The 22,012-nt window shown below is 44.9% G+C and overlaps 1 protein-coding gene across 1 annotated transcript in view; it reads left to right on the forward strand.

The window, feature by feature from the left end:
- The window catches only part of HFM1 (helicase for meiosis 1), a 397,375-nt gene that overhangs the window by 126,988 nt on the left and 248,375 nt on the right, over positions 1 to 22,012 (forward strand). The window contains 2 exon segments of the mRNA XM_077451089.1: positions 362 to 456; positions 12,895 to 13,028. Of these exon segments, the coding sequence (XP_077307215.1) occupies positions 362 to 456; positions 12,895 to 13,028 (229 nt within the window).

A 22,012-nucleotide genomic window follows, 5' to 3' on the forward strand; every position in this document is an offset into this window, starting at 1 on the left:
TTTACTGTGTTCCATATTTGACTAGTTAAACATTCAGGTAGTTCTAGACTTCCCGTCTCGTTAAACATTGTCAACAGAACAGGAAATTTGTGTGATTTTCACTAATGGAGGCCTAGATAGCAGCAAAAGCCTGATATGGGTTCTAACCCTTTCCCATTTGATCCAAAACTAAGAAAAAAACTGTATAGTTCTATGGGTTGTTTCTTCATTTTCTGAACAGTCATAACTACTTTGACCAACTGAGTAAGTAAGATAGAGCCAGCCAGTAATTTCGTATCTCTATGTTCTTCATGATTACCAAATATATAGTGGTGCCTTGAATAGTATGATATACAGTAACAGTAATTTTTATCTACCTCAGTTTGATTCTACAGCCACAGCTGTTATCATGACAAGGTTAAGCACTAAGGAGAAATATATACAAATGTTAGATGGTGCAGACACAATTGAAAGCAGGTCAGTAATTATCTTGTGATTACACTACTGCCAAACCTTGCTTTGATTAGAAATATTTTCTAAAACTTAAAGCCATCAATAGACTGGCCAGTTATAGATGGGGGCAGTGGCACTTTTTTGTTTTTTTTGCAGCCATAGACTGAGCAAATTTCCGTCCACACCGAGAGAACACAGTGATTATTGTAGAAGCTGAAACATCCTCTTGCAAAAGTTGCATGTAAAATCCAGCAGGCTAGCCATACATGGTTCCATTCCTCCTGAACCAGCCAAAATTCGAACCGTCTATGGTTGGCTTAACCACCTTCAGACCGGACCATTTTGCTGGTAAATGACCAGAGGTCTTTTTACAATTTGGCACTGCGCTGCTTTAACTGGTAATTGCGCGGTCATGCAATGTTGTACCCAAACAAAATTTGCGTCCTTTTCTTCCCACAAATAGAGCTTTCTTTTGAAGGTATTTGATTGCCTCTGCGATTTTTATTTTTTGCGATATAAACGTAAAAAGACCGCAAATTTTGAAAAAAAATGATATTTTCTAATTTTTGTTATTAGAAAAATCCAATAAACTCAATTTTAGTCATACATTTAGGCCAAAATGTATTCAGCCACATGTCTTTGGTAAAAAAAAAGTCAATAATTGTATATTTATTGGTTTGCGCAAAAGTTGTCACATCTACAAACTAAGGTACGTTTTCTGGAATTTACGCAGCTTTTAGTTTACGACTGCCTATCTCATTTCTTGAGGTGCTAAAATGGCAGGGCAGTACAAAACCCCCCCAAATGACCCCATTTTGGAAAGTAGACACCCTGAGGAAATTGATAAGTGGCATGTTGAGCCCATTGAATATTTTATTTTTTTGCCTCAAGCGATTGAATAATGACAAAAAAAATTTTTTTTTTTTTTTTTTACACAAAGTTGTCACTAAATGATATATTGCTCACACATGCTATGGGCATATGTGAAATGACACCCCAAAATAAATTCTGCTGCTTCTCCTGAGTATGGGGATACCACATATGTGGGACTTTTTGGGAGCCTAGCCGCGTACGGGGCCCCGAAAACCAAGCACCGCCTTCAGGCTTTCTAAGGGCGTAAATTTTTGATTTCACGCCTCACTACCTATTACAGTTTTGAAGGCCATAAAATGCCAAGATGGCACAAAACCCCCACAAATGACCCCATTTTAGAAAGTAGACACCCCAAGCTATTTGCTGAGAGGCATTTTGAGTCCATGGAATATTTTATATTTTGCCACAAGTTGCGGGAAAATTACAAACTTTAATTTTTTTTTATTTTTTTTTCACAAAGTTGTCACTAAATGATATATTGCTCACACATGCTATGGGCATATGTGAAATGACACCCCAAAATAAATTCTGCTGCTTCTCCTGAGTACGGGGATACCACATATGTGGGACTTTTTGGGAGCCTAGCCGCGTACGGGGCCCCGAAAGCCAAGTACCGCCTTCAGGTTTTCTAAGGGCGTAAATATTTGACTTCACTCCTCACTACCTATTACAGTTTTGAAGGCCATAAAATGCCAAGATGGCACAAAACCCCCACAAATGACCCCATTTTAGAAAGTAGACACCCCAAGCTATTTGCTGAGAGGCATGTTGAGTCCATGGAATATTTAATATTTTGCCACAAGTTGCGGGAAAATTACAAACTTTTTTTTTTTTTTTTTTTTTTCACAAAGTTGTCACTAAATGATATATTGCTCACGCATGCCATGGGCATATGTGAAATGACACCCCAAAATAAATTCTGCTGCTTCTCCTGAGTACGGGGATACCACATATGTGGGACTTTTTGGGAGCCTAGCCGCGTACGGGGCCCCGAAAACCAAGCACCGCCTTCAGGCTTTCTAAGGGCGTTACAGTTTTGAAGGCCATAAAATGCCAAGATGGCACAAACCCCCCCCAAATGACCCGATTTTGGAAAGTAGACACCCCTAAATTTAGGGGTACACTAGTGAGACTAGGTAATAAATGGCGGGTGCCCTGAAACTATAAAAAAAATAACTAACCAATCAGCGTCACCTGTAACAGTTATATGGTGATCACTGGTGAAAGGGTTAACTAGGGGGTAATCAGGGGGCTTTATGCGGTAGTATATGGGGGTCCCTGGCGCTATAAAAAGCTGCGGCGAACCTAAATACCTACCTGCCTAACTAGCGTCACCTGTGACACTAATACAGCGATCAGAAAAACGATCGCTTATTAGGCTGGGTTCACACTGGAGCGATGCGGGAACGCCACGAATGCGCGGCGGGTTCCCGCATCGCATGCCTCCCGGCGGCAGTTCACACTGCCCTATGCGAACTGCTGGGAGTGTCAGTGAAATGTTAATGACACCCCCAGATCAGTTCGCATATCGCAGTGCGATCTGCAAACTCGGATCGCATGGTGTGAACACCCATGCGATCCGATTCTGCTGCGGACCAAAAAAAGGGTCCCGTGCGAGTTTGCGGCGGGTGCGGCGGGTGCGACACGAATTCAGCCATACTATCTGTATGGCTGAACTCGAATCGCACAGAGATCGGATGTGATTTGCACTGCAGTGCGGTGCGAATCACATCCGTTCTCATAAACCGCTGCAATGTGAACCCAGCCTTAGTGACACTGGCGACGGGGGGTGATCACGGGGTTAAACCTTTATTGGGGGGTTAGGGGGGTACCTTAGAACTAAAGGGGGCTAACCCTAACTGCCCTAACAGTTATTACAGTCACAAATGACACCCGCCGGGTGATCAGGGGGTTAAACCTTTATTAGGTAATAAATGGCGGGTGCCCTGAAACTATAAAAAAATAACTAACCAACCAGCGTCACCTGTAACAGTTATATGGTGATCACTGGTGAAAGGGTTAACTAGGGGGCAATCAGGGGGCTTTATGCGGTAGTATATGGGGGTCCCTGGCGCTATAAAAAGCTGCGGCGAACCTAAATACCTACCTGCCTAACTAGCGTCACCTGTGACACTAATACGGCGATCAGAAAAATGATCGCTTATTAGGCTGGGTTCACACTGGAGCGATGCGGAAACGCCACGAATCCGCGGCGGGTTCCCGCATCGCATGCCTCCCGGCGGCAGTTCACACTGCCCTATGCGAACTGCTGGGAGTGTCAGTGAAATGTTACTGACACCCCCAGATCAGTTCGCATATCGCAGTGCGATCTGCAAACTCGGATCGCATGGTGTGAACACCCATGCGATCCGATTCTGCTGCGGGCCAAAAAAAGGGTCCCGTGCGAATTTGCGGCGGGTGTGGCGGGTGCGGCGAATGGCTGAACTCGAATCGCACAGAGATCGGATGTGATTTGCACTGCAGTGCGGTGCAAATCACATTCGTTCTCATAAACCGCTGCAATGTGAACCCTGCCTTAGTGACACTGGCGACGGGGGGTGATCACGGGGTTAAACCTTTATTGGGGGGGTTAGGGGGGCACATTAGAACTAAAGGGGGCTAACCCTAACTGCCCTAACAGTTATTACAGTCACAAATGACACCAATGCAAAAAAAAAAAAAAAAAGCAATTGGTGTCACTGTGACTGGGGGGGCAGGGGAAATTGGGGGGTGATCGGGGGGTAAAGGGGGGGTGTGAGTGTGCCTGGCATGTTCTACTGTGTAGTGTAGTGCTTGTGCAACTCACCGATGCTCTCTCCTCGGTGCCGGAACAAAAACTACCGACACGGAGGAGAGAATACATCACTTCCTCTCCTGTGTTTACATTACAGGAGAGGAAGTGATGTCACCGGACAATTTCATTCGCCGGGAGCGATCGCGAGGGGGTGGCCATGAATGAATGGCCGTCCCCTCGTCCGGGATCGCTCCCGAACGAATACCGACCGCCGCAGGCACCGGGCGGGGGCCCGATCGGGCCCCCGACCCGCGGGAGGCAAGGGACGTACATGTAAGCCCTTATGCCTGCCCGTGCCATTCTGCCGACGTACATCGGCGTGCGGCGGTCGGCAAGTGGTTAAGTACAGCCAAAGTGAAATAAAAATAAGAACTGATGATTTTTTTCTGTTTTAAATTTTGGTTGCAGTTAAGTTTTAAATATGCATGATATACAAATGTTTCAAGTATAATGCTTCTTTTTTATTAGCAAGAAGCAAACGAGTTGGCTTAAGCCATGCTGGGACTGCACACGGTCAATAATCTCATCTCTTAAGCCCTGGTCACATGATCGTAAATCCCACAAGCAAAAATCTGATGAGAGCTTTTGGTTGGATATTCCGACCGTGTGTATGCTCCATCGGACTTTTGCTGGCGGAATTTCCGCCAGCAAAAGATTGAGAGCAGGTTCTCTATTTTTCAGACAGAAAAAGTTCAGATCGGAAATTCCGATCCTCTGTAGCTATTCCGACGTGCAAAATTCCTATGCATGCTCGGAAACAATTTGACGCATGCTTGGAAGCATTGAACTTCATTTTCTCGGCTCGTCATAGTGTTGTACGTTACCGCGTTCTTGACGGTCGAAAGTTCAGAGAACTTTTGTATGACCATGTGTATACAAGCCAAGCTTGAGCGGAAGTCCGTCGGAAAAAACATCCAAGATTTTTCCAACGAAAACTCAGATCGTCTGTACGGGGCATAACTGTTGTCTTCCTACATGCGATCTAAATGTTTTTACTTATGGGTCCTTGTTCTTTTCCCTATACACCCATTATCTCCTCCCAGAATTTAGCTCTTATTTTCTGAGTAGTAATAAAACTAAACTGCACTGAACATGTTTATTCAACTAGGAGCACAAAATTAAGTGTCACTTGCCTTGTTTACAATTTATTGGAATATGTATTCCGTAATGTAAAGCAAAAATGAATGGAAATGTGCAACGTGCAATATCTTATAAGCAATTAAATTTAGAATACTGTGCATTATTTTATTTTTTTTCCATAAAAGATTTTATTGAAAGACACATAAAGGAAATGGTTACAGAGCATTTAACATGTACATATCAAGGAAAGCTTCCATGTGTGTACATCAAAGCATAGTGACAGATGTGTTCATCCGATCCCCCATAGAGGAGAGCAGAGATCTGACAGGGTGGTCCCTGCACAGTGTGCAGGGACCGCCCTGTCATCCACCGGCTCAACGGGGATCAACGTAGCGATCCCTGCTGAGCAAGCGCATGTTCACGGATCTGTCCCGTGTGAAAGGGGCCTAAGTCATGGAAAATATTTGGGATCTTATATAATCAAGTACATCTTATCAATGAGTAAACCTTATGAACCTTGTGAGTACAACCGATATAATAACCTCTTAAGTGGGGATACCCATATTGTGTCGAGTCATATTACAACTGAAAGCAATGCCACTTAGACCACTATCTACAGGTTTTCTCGCAGCAATGACAAAGGGTGGGACATTTAACTTGACTTTTCTTAGGTCAGGGACTGTTTAAATGTATATGGTGGGTTGTCCTAAGCAGATTGTTTAGCTATATATCGTTGTGTGGGTATTTGTATTTCAAATGGTGAGGGGGATGGATATCAGGAGAGATTTTAAGAGGGGGAAGCTGGGGGGGGGGATAAAGGGGTGAAATGGTAGAAGTCAGAAGGGGAGGAAGTAAGAAAGAAAGAGAGAGAGAGTGGGGACCGCTCTTCGGCAATATTTCCTGCCCTCTGCCCCAGATATGGGGGGGGGGGGGGAGGGGAGGAAAGAGGTGGAGCAGGAGTTTTTAGAGGTTACCTAGAGAAGTATTATTTGTAATGGTCCGATGTTTTAAAGTGGTTCCAGCAGGCCCAGGTGGTTGTAAATTTTTGTATGCGTTCCTGTGTGGTAAATATCAGCTCTTCCATTTCTTCTATTTTGGCTATTCTGAGTAGCCATTCTCTAAAGGTTGATATTTCTGTTTATCTCCAATGTATTGGAATGCAGATCCTCACCGCGTTGACCATATGCATGGCTAAGGATTTGTGATAGTCGTGTTTGGGTAGTACAGGAGGTATTAAGTGGGGTTATAATTCAGCGTATTGGTGGTGACCTGTTCTATAATGGAGTGTACTTCTTTCCAGAATGTTTGAATGGTGTCGCACTCCCACCAAATGTGTATCATGAATCCTACTCCTTTTTTGTATCTCCAGCATACATTCTGAATTGAGGGTGAGAATTTGAGTAGTCGTGATGGGGTCCTGTACCATTTGGTTATAATTTTATTCCCATTTTCTTGGATCGCTACACTCATTGACCCCTTATGGGCAAGTGTGTAAATGGATTCCCAGTCCTTATCCATCAGTGTCATTTGTAAGTCTTTTTCCCATGAGTTGCATGGGTTTTCAGTGGCTGACACAGGGGTGTCGTCTTGAAGTAGGGCATAAATGTTTGATATGAGATGTCTTTGAGGTGTGTTGCTGTAGCATAGGGTTTGAAATGGTGTAAATTTTCTAGTCCATGTTGTGGTTGATGTTGAAGAGGTTAAAAAGTGTCTCACTTGTCTGTATGACCAGGAGGGGAATGTGTTTGTGCAGGACTCAGACATTAGGTCCTGTGAAGTTCGGATGGCACCTTTATGGAAGAACTGATGTGCCCTTACCTCATTATGTGACCATTCCTTGTGGAGAAATGTGTCAGATTCCCCAGGGGGGAATTCAGGATTTCTGCGTAGGAAAGAAATTGGTCCCAAGTGTGTGGACAAGTAGTGAGGGGTATATAAGTGGATGTGTCTTCAGGCTTTGGGGCCACAGTCGGGTTGGTAGCCATGGGAGAACATGTGTATGTAGGGGTGTGTATAAAGCATTTTTCTATCGTAAACCAAGCTTTTTCTAGGTAATGTAGGTTCCAATCTACAATTCTGGACAGATGGCATGCTAGGTGATACTTGTGGAGGTCAGGGAGGCCGATTCCGCCTTTGGATTTGGAGTAGGTCAGTCATGAGTAATGGATTTTATTGTCTGCATTAAATATAAGAGGCAGGGGAGGACAATCATTTTAATTAGGGCCGAGCGGCCAAACCAGGATATATTTAACTTGTTCCATTCCTTTGTTATTTTGGATTTTTGATAGTATGTTTAGGTAATTATGTTTACATATGTCAGCTATATTTTTGGTGATCTGGATTTCAAGGTATGTAATGGCTTCTTTCTCCCATTGAAATAGGAATGAGTCTTGGGCATGAGCTGTCTCTTGTGGGTTAAGTAAGATGTTTAGGGCATGGGAGTAGTTAATTTTGAGGTTTGATAGTTCTTCAAAGTTTTTCATATCCCTCAGAAGGTTGGGTAGTAAAAGTCGGGGAGATTGTAGGGTGAGTAAAATGTAATCTGCAAAAGTGGCTACCTTAAATTCTTTATGTGCTATGGAGATTCCTTTGATGTCTGTGTTGCGTAGTCTGTTTAACCAAGAGTTCCAGCGTCAGGACGAAGATCAGGAGGGATAATGGACATCCCTAACGTGCCATTGCTTATAGAGAAGGAGTTTGACAGGAGGCCATTAGCTCTCACCTTTGCCGAAGGGTTAGTGTACAATGCGTTAATGTGTGTGTACATGCGGGGTAAAAGACCAATGCCCTTAAGTACCTCCCGCATGTAATCCCAGGCCACCCTGTTAAATGCCTTCTTGGCATCCAGGGAAAGGAGAAAGCCCTTATTGCTCGATGATCTCAGCCAGTGGTGTATATTTAGGGTTATGTCTGGTGTTATCTCTGGCCTCTCTACCTGGGATGAATCCTAATGAGTCAGTGGATAAGAGGCCAGGGATGAGTGGTAGTAGCCTGTTGGCTAATATTTTTGTGTATAACTTGATATCTAAATGAAGTAGAGAAATTGGCCTATAATTAGAGGCTTGTAAATGATCTTTTCCTTCTTTTGGGATAAGGGTTATATGGGCTTCTAATAGTCTGCCTAATGAGGTGTTTGGGTCTGAGTACGTTGAAGGTCTTTAGCATTTCAGGTATTAGAATGTCTTGGAAGCTTTTTTAATGCATTAGTGTGAAGCCATCTGGACCCAGGCTCTTCCCTACATTCATCTGTTTTATTGCCCGCTGAAGCTCCTCCACTGAGAGAGGGCTTCCCATGGCTTCTGCTTGCTGGGAGGCTTAGGGCAATACTGAGCTAAGAATTCCTGTATGTGAGAAGCTTGATTACTCGCTTTTGTTTTGTCCTCACTATTTTGCAGTAAGTTGTATAGCTTAAAGTAATATTCTTCAAAATGTGTGGTGATATCTTCATTTTTTGAGAGAAGAGCGCCATGTTTGTCTCGGCTTTGGTGCATCCTGGAAGATGTTTTAGTTGCCTGAATCATCATTCTGCATGCTAGTAGTGTTTATCACCTTAACGTAGTAAGTTCACAGGGACCATTTTGTAGTCTTATTATTGTCTGTTGATAATAAGATGTGGGTAAAGGGGGGGGTAGAAAAGAAGAGCGGTCCCCACTAGGAGGTAGGGGGGTATAGATAGGAGAGAAGATCAGAAAAGGGAGAAGAAGAGTTATAGGTTGTGAGTTAGGGTAGATAAGACTCAAGAAGGGGTGAAATAGGGTATGATGGTTAAGAGAGTGCACACATAAGTGGGGTGTCCATGTTCTGTGTATGGTAACTCACCGGAGGTACTGTGCATTATTATTGAATTTTTAGGGCTTAATTATATTTGGCTATGTTGCATAGCTCGATTTTACATATTTGTTTTTTATACTGTTAGTGTTTCGGTCAGGGATCAGGTTCAAAGACCAGTGGCTATAGCAGTAGAGGGGCTCCCACTGATTAGTAGGATACTTATACAAGCAGGTCACTCTGGCCGATGACGCAAGCTCTCCCAAGGTACAAAGCATTAACTGGTTTTCACCAGAGCTCCTGATGGTGGAGAGGGAGTTTGCTGCCTGTTAGTACCAGGTTGTGCTCTTGAGAATTGCCCCACCAGGAGGTGAGCAAGCTGGGGTTTAGTAGCAGATTTAGCAGATAGAAGTCAAGCAGAAGCGTAGTCAGTAAACAAGCCATAGGTTAATAACAAGTGGTTGCAGGTTTGAATCAAGCAGAAGCGTGTTCTTGAAACAAGCCTAAAGTTGGTAAAAGTGGTTGCAGGTTGGGATCAAGTGGAAGCATAATTGAGGAACAAGCCAAAGGTTGGTAAAGAGTAGTAGTGAAGATATGGATGTCAGCAGGAGTAACAAGACCAAGATAATGGCTGGAGAGAGCACAATAATCTGGCAAGTAGGAAGTACAAAGACATGGCTTAACCACTTGCCAACCGCCGCACACATATACGTCGGAAGAATGGCAGAGGAAGGCAAATGGGCGTACCTATACTTACCATTGAATGCACCTGTCAATTGCACGCTGTGGAAGCGTGTCTGCGGGTCCCACGAACTTTGTTTGCTGGCAGCCCGCGATTGCGGCGAGGAGAGGCAGAACGGGGAGATTCCTATGTGTCAGGGCTGGCTTAGCCCTTCCTCCTCTGGGCTGGCCGCTCAGCTGTCAGCTAATTGCCAGCTCACTTCTATTTCCACAGTTACCAGCTGCTCCCAATGATGCTCGTCTGACCTGCCTATTTAAAGCCTTCCAGCTCATTTCTCCATTGCCTTCACATTGGTCACATCACTAGGAACCATCTCCCGCTGTTTGTTTCAAGACTGGCTTGCTGACATCCCTCCTGGCTTCTATCCTGCTTGCGGTTGCTCTCCTTGGATCCCTGACGTCTGGACTGGCTGATTACCCGATCTGGTTTATGAACTTTGGACTGGCTGATTACCCAATCTGGCTACTGGACTCTGGTTATTCTTGACTAAGCTTTTTTCTATTTACCTTTTTATTTTTATTAATAAACAAATGTGATTTGATTGTTCTTCTGTCTCTGTCTGTTTCATGGTCCCTGACACTATGTAAACAAGGCATGTCACTGTTCTGCCTAGCAAGAGCTCCCTGTCATTGGGAGCAGTGATCTTTGCTATGTTGTAGTGAGCCCCCCCCCCCCCACAGTTGGACTCACTCCCTAGGACACACTTAACCCCTTGATCGCCCCCCCTAGTGTTTAACCCCTTCCCTGCCAGTGTCATTTATACAGTAATTCAGTGGCTATTTGTAGCTCTGATCGCTGTATAAATGACAGCGGTTCCAAAAGTGTCCGATGTGTCCTCCTTAATGTCGCAGTCCTGATAAAAATTGCAGTTCGCCTCCATTACTAGTAAAAAAAAAAATTATAATAAAAATGCCATAAATCTATCCCCTGTTTTGTAGACGCTATAACTTTTGCGAAAACCAATCAATATACACTTATTGCGATTTTTGTTTTAAATTTTTTTTACCAAAAATATGTAGAAGAATACATATTGGCCTAAACTGTGGAAGAAATTAGTTTTTTATATATATTTTTTGGGGATATTTATTATAATATTTATTATAATAGTAAAAAATATTGCTTTTTTTTTTAAATTGTCGCTCTTCTTTTGTTTATAGCACAAAAAATAAAAACCGCAGAGGTGATCAAATACCACCAAAAGAAAGCTCTATTTGTGGGGAAAAAGGACTTCAATTTTGTTTGGGTACAATGTCGCATGAGCGCGCAATTGTCAGCTAAATCGACACAGTACAGAATCCCAAAAAATGCTCTGGTCAGGAAGGGAGTAAATCCTTCCAGGGCTGAGGTGGTTAAGTTCATGGGTGGAGCAAAGAGTCCAAGGTTCAAGGCAAGATTGTGTAAGGAACTGTCCAATAAACTGTCCAGAATCTCAGGTGGCTCAGCAAGAATAGATAGGGCCAGACACAGAAAAGGTCGCAGGTTCAGATCCAGCTTCGGTTAGTCTTATTGAGGCATGACCGGAAAGTAGCAAGCTGTAAGTCAGAACTTCTGTTCGTCATACTTGTTCTGGCTCAGTGACTTAGAAAGTATTGAACCCAATAAATCACCATGACAGCAAGGAAACTAACATTTTTAGAAGATATTAGCAATAGCAGCATCTATAATTTTGTTAGCAAAGGTCTCCTTTTAAAAACTGTACCGAGGGTTTATATAAATCCAGTCATAAACAAAATTAAGCAGGAAATATCTTTTACCCTAGTAATGTGACTTTGACCCCACTTTTCCTTACCTCCAGTTAGCGTATATTATTTAACCACTTGCCGCCCGCCCTATAGGGAATTGACAGTGGCAAAGTGGTTGCATAATCCTGATCGGACGTCATATGACGTGATCAGGATTATGAGCCGCTGCGCGCCCCCGGGGGCGCGCATCGCGGCGATCGTTGTTGCGGGGTTTCAGTCTGACACCCGGCAACTACGATCTCGGTAAAGAGTCTCCGACGGAGACTCTTTACCACGTGATCAGCCGTGTCCAATCACGGCTGATCACAGTGTAAATAGGCGCGAGTAGAGGAGAGCCGATCGGCTGCTCCTCTGACAGGGGGGGTCTGTGCTGATCGATTATCAGCACAGCCCCCCGAGGATGCCCACACTGGACCACCAGGGATGCCACCAGACCACCAGGGATGCCCAGGGATGCCCAACAAAAGGTAATCCTCCCTAGACCACCAGGGATGCCAGTCAGTGCCACAATGGATGCCAATCAGTGCCCATAATGGATGCCTATCAGTGCCCACAATGGGCATCACTGATTGGCATGCATTATTGTTTGGCACTGATTGGCATCCATTAGTACAATATAACAATACAATGCCGCCTATCAGTGCCCGTCTATGAGTGCCCACCTGTGCCGCCTATCAGTGCCCATCCGTGCCGCGTATCAGTGCCCACACATGCCCATCTGTGCCGCCTATCCATGCCCATCTGTGCCGCCTATCCATGCCCATCTGTGCCGCCCATCCATGCCAATCCGTGCCCGCTATCAGTGCCAATTTGTGCCACCTATCAGTGCCCATCCGTGTCGCCCATCAGTGCCGCCTGTCAGTGCCCCCTATCAGTGCCACCTATCAGTGCTACTTCATTGGTGCCCATCAGTGCCGCCCTATCAGTGCCCATCAGTGTAGCCCCATCAGTGCCCATCAGTGAAGGAGAAAACGTACTTATTTACAAAGTTTTGAAACTGAAACAAAAAAACATATTTTTTTAAAAAAAAATTGGTATTTTTTTATTTGTAGCGCAAAAAATAAAAACCATAGATGTGATCAAATACCACCAAAAGAAAGCTCTATTTGTGGGAAAAAAATGATAAAAATTTCATTTGGGTACCGTGTAGCATGACCGCGGAATTGTCATTCAAATTGCGACAGCGCTGAAAGCTCAAAATTGGTCTGGGCAGGAAGGTGTTTAAGTGCCTGGTATTAAAGTGGTTAAATATGGACACTTATATGGCATTGTTAACATAAATGATATTTATTTATTTTGATACATTTTGAAAGAGTTCAAGCAGATATGTGCAACATCAATAGGAACTAAAAGAGCAAAAAAAAAATCAAACATGTTCAACTCATACAGCATGAAGTTGCAAAAAAGTCTGAATATACTTTAAATGGACATTGGAAAAAGTAGTTTATCTCCTCTTGTATCAGCCTGCACAGACATCTTGTTGAACATCTGAATGCAGAAATAACACTACATACCATCACAGATGTTAACATTGCATTGGAATGGATCCGCTCAACATTTTTATATGTCAGAACACTGAAGAATCCCTCTCACTATGGTATGTTTTCTAATGTTTGGCATTTAATTATACAGAGAAAACCAATTGCAGCAGTAGTTAAATATAGGTTTGGTAAAACATTAACACTGTTCAGTGTACAATAATAATTTTTCCTGAGCTGTATCATTTGTATAAACTGTGTTGCCATTTTGACAGGTATATCTGTCTAATAGCAGATTGCTTTCAAAAGGCCTTGCATTCATCACTAACTGGCGTAAGAAGGTTTTTGTAGTGTGTGTGTCTATACTGTATATACTGTGTGTGTGTGTGTGTGTGTGTGTGTGTGTGTGTGTGTGTGTGTGTGTGTGTGTGTGTATATATATATATACACACATACATACACAGTGCCTTGAAAAAGTATTTAAAGTAACTAAAAGCTATTGGAACCAATCGCCTTCAGAAGTCACCTAATTGGTAAATAGAGTCCACCTGTGTGTAATTGAATCTCAGTATACATACAACTGTTATGTGAAGCATTCAGAGGTTTGTTAGAGAACCTTAATCAACAATCAGCATTATGAAGGCCTAGGAACACACCAGACAGGTTACGGATACGTTTTAAAGCAGGGTTAGATTATAAAAACATATCCCAAGCTTTGGACATCTCATAGAGCACTGTTCAATCCACCATCCGAAAATGGAAAGAGTATGGCACAACTGCAAACCTACCAAGACATGGCCATCCACCTAAACTGACAGATCGGTCAAGGAGAGCGGGAGATTCTGTCCACAGGACAACTATTAGCCGTGCACTCTACAAATCTTGCCTTTATGGAAAAGTGGCAAGAAGCAAGCCATAGGAAATCCTATTTGCAGTTTGTGAGAAGCCATGTGGGGGACACAACAAACATGCGGAAGAAGGTGGGCTGGTCAGGTGAGACCAAGATTGAACTTTTTGTCCTAAAAGCAAAATGCTGTGTGTGGCAGAAAACAAACACTGCACATCACCCTGAACACACCATCCCCACCGTGAAACATAGTAGTTTAACCACTTAAGGACCGCCGTATTGCCATTATACGTCATCACAATAGCACAGGCAGGCACAAGCACGTAGATGTACGTGCCTGCCTTCCAGCGGGTGGGGGGTCCGATCGGACCCCCTCCTGCTGGATACGGCGGTCCGGTTCACTGCAGAAGCGATCTGTGATGAGGGGATGGCCGTAGGTTTCTGGCCACCCCCTCTGGATCGCTCCTGGCCAATGACGAACTTCCTCCCACTGTGTATTGTTTACACAGGAAGGAGGAAGTGATGTCATTCTCCTCGGGGCGGTCTTTTTGACCGGACTACGAGGAGAAGACTAAAAGTAAGTGTGCACCAACACTACACTGACATGTAGGTACACACAGGCACACAAACCCCTCCCCCCCCAGTCACAGTGTCACTGATTGCATTGATCATTTCTTTACTGATCAATGCATTCAGTGTCAGTTGTAACAGTTAAAACTGTCAGGGCAGTTAGTGTTAGGTCCAGGGTAGCTCCCTATCACCCCCAATAAAGATTAAACCCCCTGATTGCCCCTAGAGTTAACCCTTTCACCCCCTTTTGCCAGTGCCACTAAGCGATCATTTTTCTGATTGCTGCATCAGTGTCGCTACTGTCGCTAGGTAGCTAGTTATTTTTTTAGGTTCACCGCCAGGTTTTTATATCGCTAGGTACCCCGATATACTACCCAATAATGGTTTTAACCCCCTGATTGCCCCTAGTTAACCCTTTCACCCCCTTTTGCCACTGTCACTAAGCGATCATTTTTCTGATCGCTGCATTAGTGTCGCTAGGTAGCTAGTTATTTTTTTAGGTTCACCGCCAGGTTTTTATATCGCTAGGTACCCCGATATACTACCCAATAATGGTTTTAACCCCCTGATTGCCCCTAGTTAACCCTTTCACCCCCTTTTGCCAGTGTCACTAAGCGATCATTTTTCTGATCGCTGCATCAGTGTCGCTACTGTCGCTAGGTAGCTAGTTATTTTTTTAGGTTCATCGCCAGGTTTTTATATCGCTAGGTACCCCGATATACTACCCAATAATGGTTTTAACCCCCTGATTGCCCCTAGTTAACCCTTTCACCCCCTTTTGCCAGTGTCACTAAGCGATCATTTTTCTGATCGCTGCATCAGTGTCGCTACTGTCGCTAGGTAGCTAGTTATTTTTTTAGGTTCACCGCCAGGTTTTTATATCGCTAGGTACCCCGATATACTACCCAATAATGGTTTTAACCCCCTGATTGCCCCTAGTTAACCCTTTCACCCCCTTTTGCCACTGTCACTAAGCGATAATTTTTCTGATCGCTGCATTCGTGTCGCTAGGTAGCTAGTTATTTTTTTAGGTTCACCGCCAGGTTTTTATAGTGCTAGGTACCCCGATATACTACCCAATAATGGTTTTAACCCCCTGATTGCCCCTAGTTAACCCTTTCACCCCCTTTTGCCAGTGTCACTAAGCGATCGTTTTTCTGATCGCTGCATTAGTGTCACTAGTGTCGTTAGGTAGCTAGTTATTTTTTTAGGTTCACCGCCAGGTTTTTATAGCGTTAGGTACCCCCATATACTACCCAATACTGGTTTTAACCCCCTGATTGCCCCTAGTTAACCCTTTCACCAGCGATCACAGTATAAGTGTCACTGGTGACGCTGGTTAGCCAGTTAGTTATTTAGGTTCCCCATCAGGTTTTTATATAGCGCCAGGGACCCCCATATACTACCTAATAAAAATTTGAACCCCCTGATTGCCCCTAGTTAACCCTTTCACCACTGATCACCGTATAAGTGTTACGGGTGACTCTGGTTAGTTTGCTTTTTATAGCATCAGGGCACCCACCATTTATTACCCAATAAAGGTTTAACCCCCTGATCACCCGGCGGGTGATATCAATTAGGTTTTAGGGTCAGGGTCTGCGTCGCCCCAGGCAGTGCTAGGTTAGTGCCAGTACCGCTAACACCCACACGCAAAGCATAAACCTCCTGTAGTGGTATAGAATCTGAACAGATCAATATCTGATCTGATCAGATCTATACTAGCGTCCCCAGCAGTTCAGGGTTCCAAAAAAACGCATTGTTAGCGGGATCAGCCCAGATACCTGCTGGCACCTGCGTTTTGCCCCTCTGCCCAGCCCACCCAAGTGCAGTATCGATCGATCACTGTCACTTACAAAATACTAAACACATAACTGCAGCGATCGCAGAGTCAGGCCTGATCCCTGCGATCGCTAACAGTTTTTTTGGTAGCATTTTATATTTAAATCCGGAAGGCAGTGCTTGGTTTTCGGTGTCCCGTACATGGCTAGGCTCCCAAAAAGTCCCCCACATGTGGTATCCCCGTACTCGGGAGAAGCAGCAGAATTTATTTTGGGGTGTAATTTGACTTCTGCCCATAGCATGTGTGAGCAATATATCATTTAGTGACAACTTTGTGCAAAAAAAAAAAGTTTGTAATATTCCTGCAACAAGAAAAGGACGCAAATTTCGTTTGGGTGCAATATTGCATGACCGCGCAATTACCAGTTAAAGCAGCGCAGTGCGAAATTGGAAAAAGACCTCTGGTCCTTAAGGTGTTTATTGGTCCGGGGCTGTAGTGGTTAAGTTGTGGGGGTGCTTTTCTTCAGCAGAGACAGGGAAGCTGGTTAGAGTTGATGGGAAGATGGATAGAGCCAAATACAGGCCAATCTTAGAAAACCTGTTAGAGTCTGCAAAAGACTTGAGACTGGGGCGAAGGTTCACCTTCCAGTAGGACAACGACCATAAACGTACAGCCAGAATTGCAATGGAATGGTTTAGATCAAAGCATATTAATGTGTTAGAATGGCCCAGTCAAAGTCCAGACCTAAATCCAATTCAGATACCGTGGCAAGTTCACAGATGCTCTCCATCCAATCTGACAGAGCTTGAGCTATGTTGCAAAGAAGACTGGGCAACAATTTGACTATCTAGATGTGCAAAGCTGATAGAGACATCCCCAAAAAGGCTTGCAGCTGTAATTGCAGCAAAAGGTGGTTCTACAAAGTATTGACTCAGGGGGGCTGAATACAAATGCACGCCACACTTTTCACATATTTATTTGTAAAAAAAATTGAAAACCATTTATCGTTTTCATTCCACTTCACAATTATGTGCCACTTTGTGTTGGTCTATCGCATAAAATCTCAATAAAATACATTTATATTTTTGGTTGTGACATGACAAAAAGTGGAAAATGTTAAGGGTTATGAATACTTTTTCAAGGTACTGTGTGTGTGTGTGTGTGTGTGTATATGTATATATATATATATATATAATATATATATATATATATATATATATATATATATATATATATATAATTTCCATTATTTCACAAAAGTGAGTAAACCCCTCACCTCACATTGTAAATATTTTATTATAACTTTTCATGTGACAACACTGAAGAAATTACACTTTGCTACAATGTAAAGTGTACAGCTTGTATAAGTGTAAATTTGCTGTCCCCTCAAAACAACTCAACACACAACCATTAATGTCTAAACTGCTGGCAACAAAAGTGAGTACACCCCTAAGTGAAAATGTGCAAATTGGGCCCAAAGTGTCAATATTTTGTGTGGCCACCATTATTTTCCAGCACTGCCTTAACCCTCTTGGGCATGGAGTTCACTAGAGCTTATCAGGTTACCACTGGAGTCCTCTTTCACTCCTCCATGACAACATCACGGAGCTGGTGGTGGTTCGAGACCTTGCTCTCTCCACCTTCAGTTTCAGGATGCCCAAAACATGCTCAGTAGGGTTTAGGTCTGAAATCATGGTTGGCCAGTCCATCACCTTTACCTTCAGCTTCTTTAGCATAGCAGTGGTCATCTTGAAAGTGTGAGAGACAGGTTTTTTTGTTGCGCTGCTGGGTTATATATATCAGGGGTGGGGGAGGGGTATTGGGAGGGGGGGATAAAGGGGGGGGGTGGGGAGATAGGAGGTATACTGTGACTATGGTATAGAGCAGTATTTGGACTTCCAATGTAGTTTTTTAGAAAACAGGTCCAGAAGATTCAGCAGTTATTGTTAGGCAATAATAGACTGTAGTCACTGGAAAAAGAAGGTTTCCTAGCACAAGCAGGGAGGCAGCATGTTGAAGGGTAGAAGACACCTTTAAAAGATATACAAACAGAGAAGACAAAACAGCGCCAACCTAAGTGCAGTATTGAAGTCCACAAGTATTTATTTTAAAATGTAATACACTCACTCTCTGTTGGAGTAAATCAGGCACATCATGTTTGTGAGGAAAATAAGTTCTAGGGTTCATCACAGGGCTCCCAGGGGAGTCTCGTCCGGTGGTTCCCAGCGTCTCTGGCTCGATATCGCAGCGTCACGGAGGTCAGCTGATGAGTTGTTTGGGGTCGCGCTGTGATGATGTCAGTGCGCACGCGTTCGGAGCATGCGTGCTCCTTCATCAGGCAACTACCATGCTTGACTGTAGGCAAGACAAACTATTCTTTGTACTCCTCACCTGGTTGCCGCCACACACGCTTGACACCATCTGAACCAAATAAGTTTACCTTGGTCCCATCAGACCACAGGACATTCCAGTAATCCATTTCCCTTAGTCTGTCTTCACCAAACTGTTTTCAGGCTTTCTTGTGCCTCATCTTTAGAAGAGGCTTCCTTCTGGGCCATACAGACCAATTTGATGCAGTGTGCAGAGTATGGTCTGAGCACTGACAGGCTGACCCCCACCCCTTTAACCTCTGCAGCAATGCTGGCAGCACTCATATATCTATTTCCCAAAAACAACTTCTGGATATGACGCTGAACAGGTGCACTCAACTTATTTGGTCAACCATGGCGAGAACTGTTCTGAGTGGAACCTGTCCTGTTAAACCTCTGTATGGTCTTGGTCACCGTGCTACAGCTCAGTTTCAGGGTCTTGGCAATCTTCTTATAGCCTATGACATTTTTATGTAGAGCAACATTTTTTTTTTTCATATCCCCAGAGAGTTCTGTGCCATGTTGAACTTCCAGTGACCAGTATGAGAGTGACAGTGATAACACCAAATGTAACACACCTGCTCCCCATTCACACCTGAGACCTTGTAATACCAATGAGTCACATGCCCAATTTGGACATTTTCTCTTAGGGGTGTACTCACTTTTGTCGCCAGCGGTTTAGAAGTTAAAGGTGTTGCAGACCCTCTTTTTTTTTTTTTTTTAAATAACATACATATACTTACCTCCACTGTGTTGTTCATTTTGCAGAGTGGCCCCAATCATCGTCTTCTAGGTTCCCCCAATGGCGCTTGTGGCTCCTCACTGCATCGGTAAACCCCTATCAGAAGCGCTCTGGGGCGTGCTCCTGAGTCCAGCATTTGCGTCCATAGACACAGAATGCCAGACTTGGCCCGCGTCATTGGATTTAATTCACAGCACTGGGAGCCAATGGCTGCACTGCTATCAATCTATCCAAAAAAGAAAAATATAGAGCACCGCGGTGATCCCACACAAGTATCAAAAAGATGTGCCCAGCCACCGACAAAAGATTGCGCTTAACAGATGGTAAAACGTAAGTGTCAAGAAGGACGTCCCGGTAATCCCGCGGTATATGGAAGACCTGCCCGCAGAATCCCTATCCTAAGAGCTAACCGGCGCACATGGGTGCGCGTTAGGGCTAACGGGCGTACGCGGGGGCACAATAATGCGAACGGGCTCATGCGGACGCGCGCGTGACTGTTTTTGGCGCCCAGAGGGCTATTTAAGGGAATCTGTCACTGTGCCTCCTTGCTGTCCAGTCTACAGCGCTTCCTGTGACCCTGCTACCTGTTACCAGTTGACTTGATTCCTGTCTACCTGGCCTGTTCCTGACGACGTCTGTTTGCTGCCTGCTTCCGACCCTGGCCTCTCCGACTACCCTTCTGCCTTTTCCTTTGGATTGATCGCTGCCCGCCTGTTACCGACCTGGCCTGTACCTCAACTACCCTCCTGCCTCCGTTTGGTACCTGCACTGCCCGCTAGTATTGATCCCGCCTGTCTGACTCTGCCTGTGTTACCGCCTGTCCTCTGATCACCTTCCTGCAACCTACTGATCCAGTCCTCCTGCTGTACTACAGGACACCTCCTTGCTGTCAGCTGTTCCAGTGTTCCTGCCAGGTTCCTGTGCACCACTTCGCAGCCTGCAGATCCTGTGCTCCTGCTGCACTACAGAACTCCTCCCAGCTGTCTGCAGTGTTTCAGTCACCAGTTCCAGCTTGCTGTTCCTGCCTGCCTTTCTCCTGCTACTTTAGAGGTCCGGACCAGTTCCACATCTGCCATCTATCAAGCACTTGTGCCCTCTGAACTCTTGAGTCCCTGTCTCCACTACCAGGGGTTCTCGAGCTAGAGGCTTACGAGAGGCCGCTCCCTGCATTCTGGGCTCCAGCACCAGGTATGTGACAGTACTGGACAGCCAGGTCCAAGCCAACTCAGGGAGCCTCTCCCATTGACGAGCTCTGCCGCCACCTTGCTGGACTTACTCTTACTCGCGGTGAAGAGCCTACAAGAGGGCTATAGTCAGCTGGAGGAATGTGTCCAAGCCCTGTCTGCATCCACACCCTCTGCTTCCGGGACTTCTGTTGCACCTTCAGTGGTGATGATGCCACCAGAACCCAGGGTTCCCACACCTGAGAGATTCTCAGGCAACCGGGGTAAAACTTTTCTTTGTCCTGCAACCAAGGACCTTTTCTCTTGAAGCCACCAAGGTGGGGTTTGTTATTTCGCTGCTGGCAGGTGAACCCCAGTCCTGGGCTCATCGTCTCCTGGAAAAGAAGGATCCCTCCCTTGATACCTTTTTTTTTTTTTAACAAACCAGAATGTTCCTTTATTGCAAACAATTAAGGCACGTTACATCAAATAAGTCCAACATGGACCAAATCCAAAGCAAAGAAAAAACAAAACATAGTACTTGTACCGTAGGCAGACATAAAATACAAATACACATCCAAAAAAAGAACGGGAAAGTTACAGGGAAAAAGACAAAGAGAAGGAAAAAGGTAATTAGAAGGGTGTGGGACTCCCACTCTCCCACCCGACAGCCCCACCCTCTATCCTGTCCATGCCATCCATACCTTGGAGAATTTTTGGGGACAGTGTCTGTTCATGTAGGTGAGTTTATATAACGGGAGCACCGCATTAATGGACTTTTCCCACATACCAACCGTAGGGGGGGAAGGGGTGTGCCACCTCAGTATAATTTCCCTTTTGGCATAGAACAGGAGGTAAGTCAACAGCAGTTTGGTATATCTGGGCCTCTGATCATCGTCCTGAATCCCCAGCAAAGCCAACTCCGGCGACAGGGGGAGTTCCAGCTGGAGGCGACCATTAATAGAGTCAACTACCTGGGCCCAGTACTCAGCGACTTTGGGACAACCCCAGAACATATGTAAATACGTGCCCACCTCCTGTTTGCATCTGGGGCAGTCCCGCGATCGCTGGGGGTACAGTTTATGAAGCCTTTGGGGGGTGTAGTAGACCCTGTGCAGGAATTTAACCTGAATCAGCTTTTCCCTGGAGGATATCAGGATAGCAGCGCTATCCGCCAGACAGTCCTCCCAGTCTGACTTATCCAGGCCAGGTAAGTCTGCCTTCCACAGGTCCCACAATTTATGCAGCTTAGCAGAGTCCGTCCGCAGCAGGCCAAGGTACAGAGCCGAAAGGGGCCTATCCACCCTCTCCTGCACTAGTATCTCCTCAATAGGGTCCATCTGCAGTCTAATCGGGGAGGGGAACTGGGCCCCGATGGCATGGCGTAACTGGAGGTAGCGGAACAGCATCCAACCCGGTAAGCGGTACTTCTCCTGGAGGGCTGAGTAAGAGAGCAAGACTCCGTCCACGTATATGTTCCCTAACGTTCTGATCCCATATCTAACCCAAATCCGCAGATCCGGCACCCTCTGTACATGGAAAAGACCAGGGTTGCCCCAAAGAGGGCAGTGAGGGGACCAGTCCCACGGGCCAACAAGCCCTCGCCTGGCCACCATCCAAGCCCTGAGGGTA

The sequence above is a fragment of the Lithobates pipiens genome, unplaced genomic scaffold, assembly GCF_037356315.1.
Source record: "Lithobates pipiens isolate NorthernLeopardFrog02 unplaced genomic scaffold, aLitPip1_a1.2 Scaffold_23, whole genome shotgun sequence".
In the NCBI taxonomy this organism is placed as follows: Eukaryota; Metazoa; Chordata; class Amphibia; order Anura; family Ranidae; genus Lithobates; species Lithobates pipiens.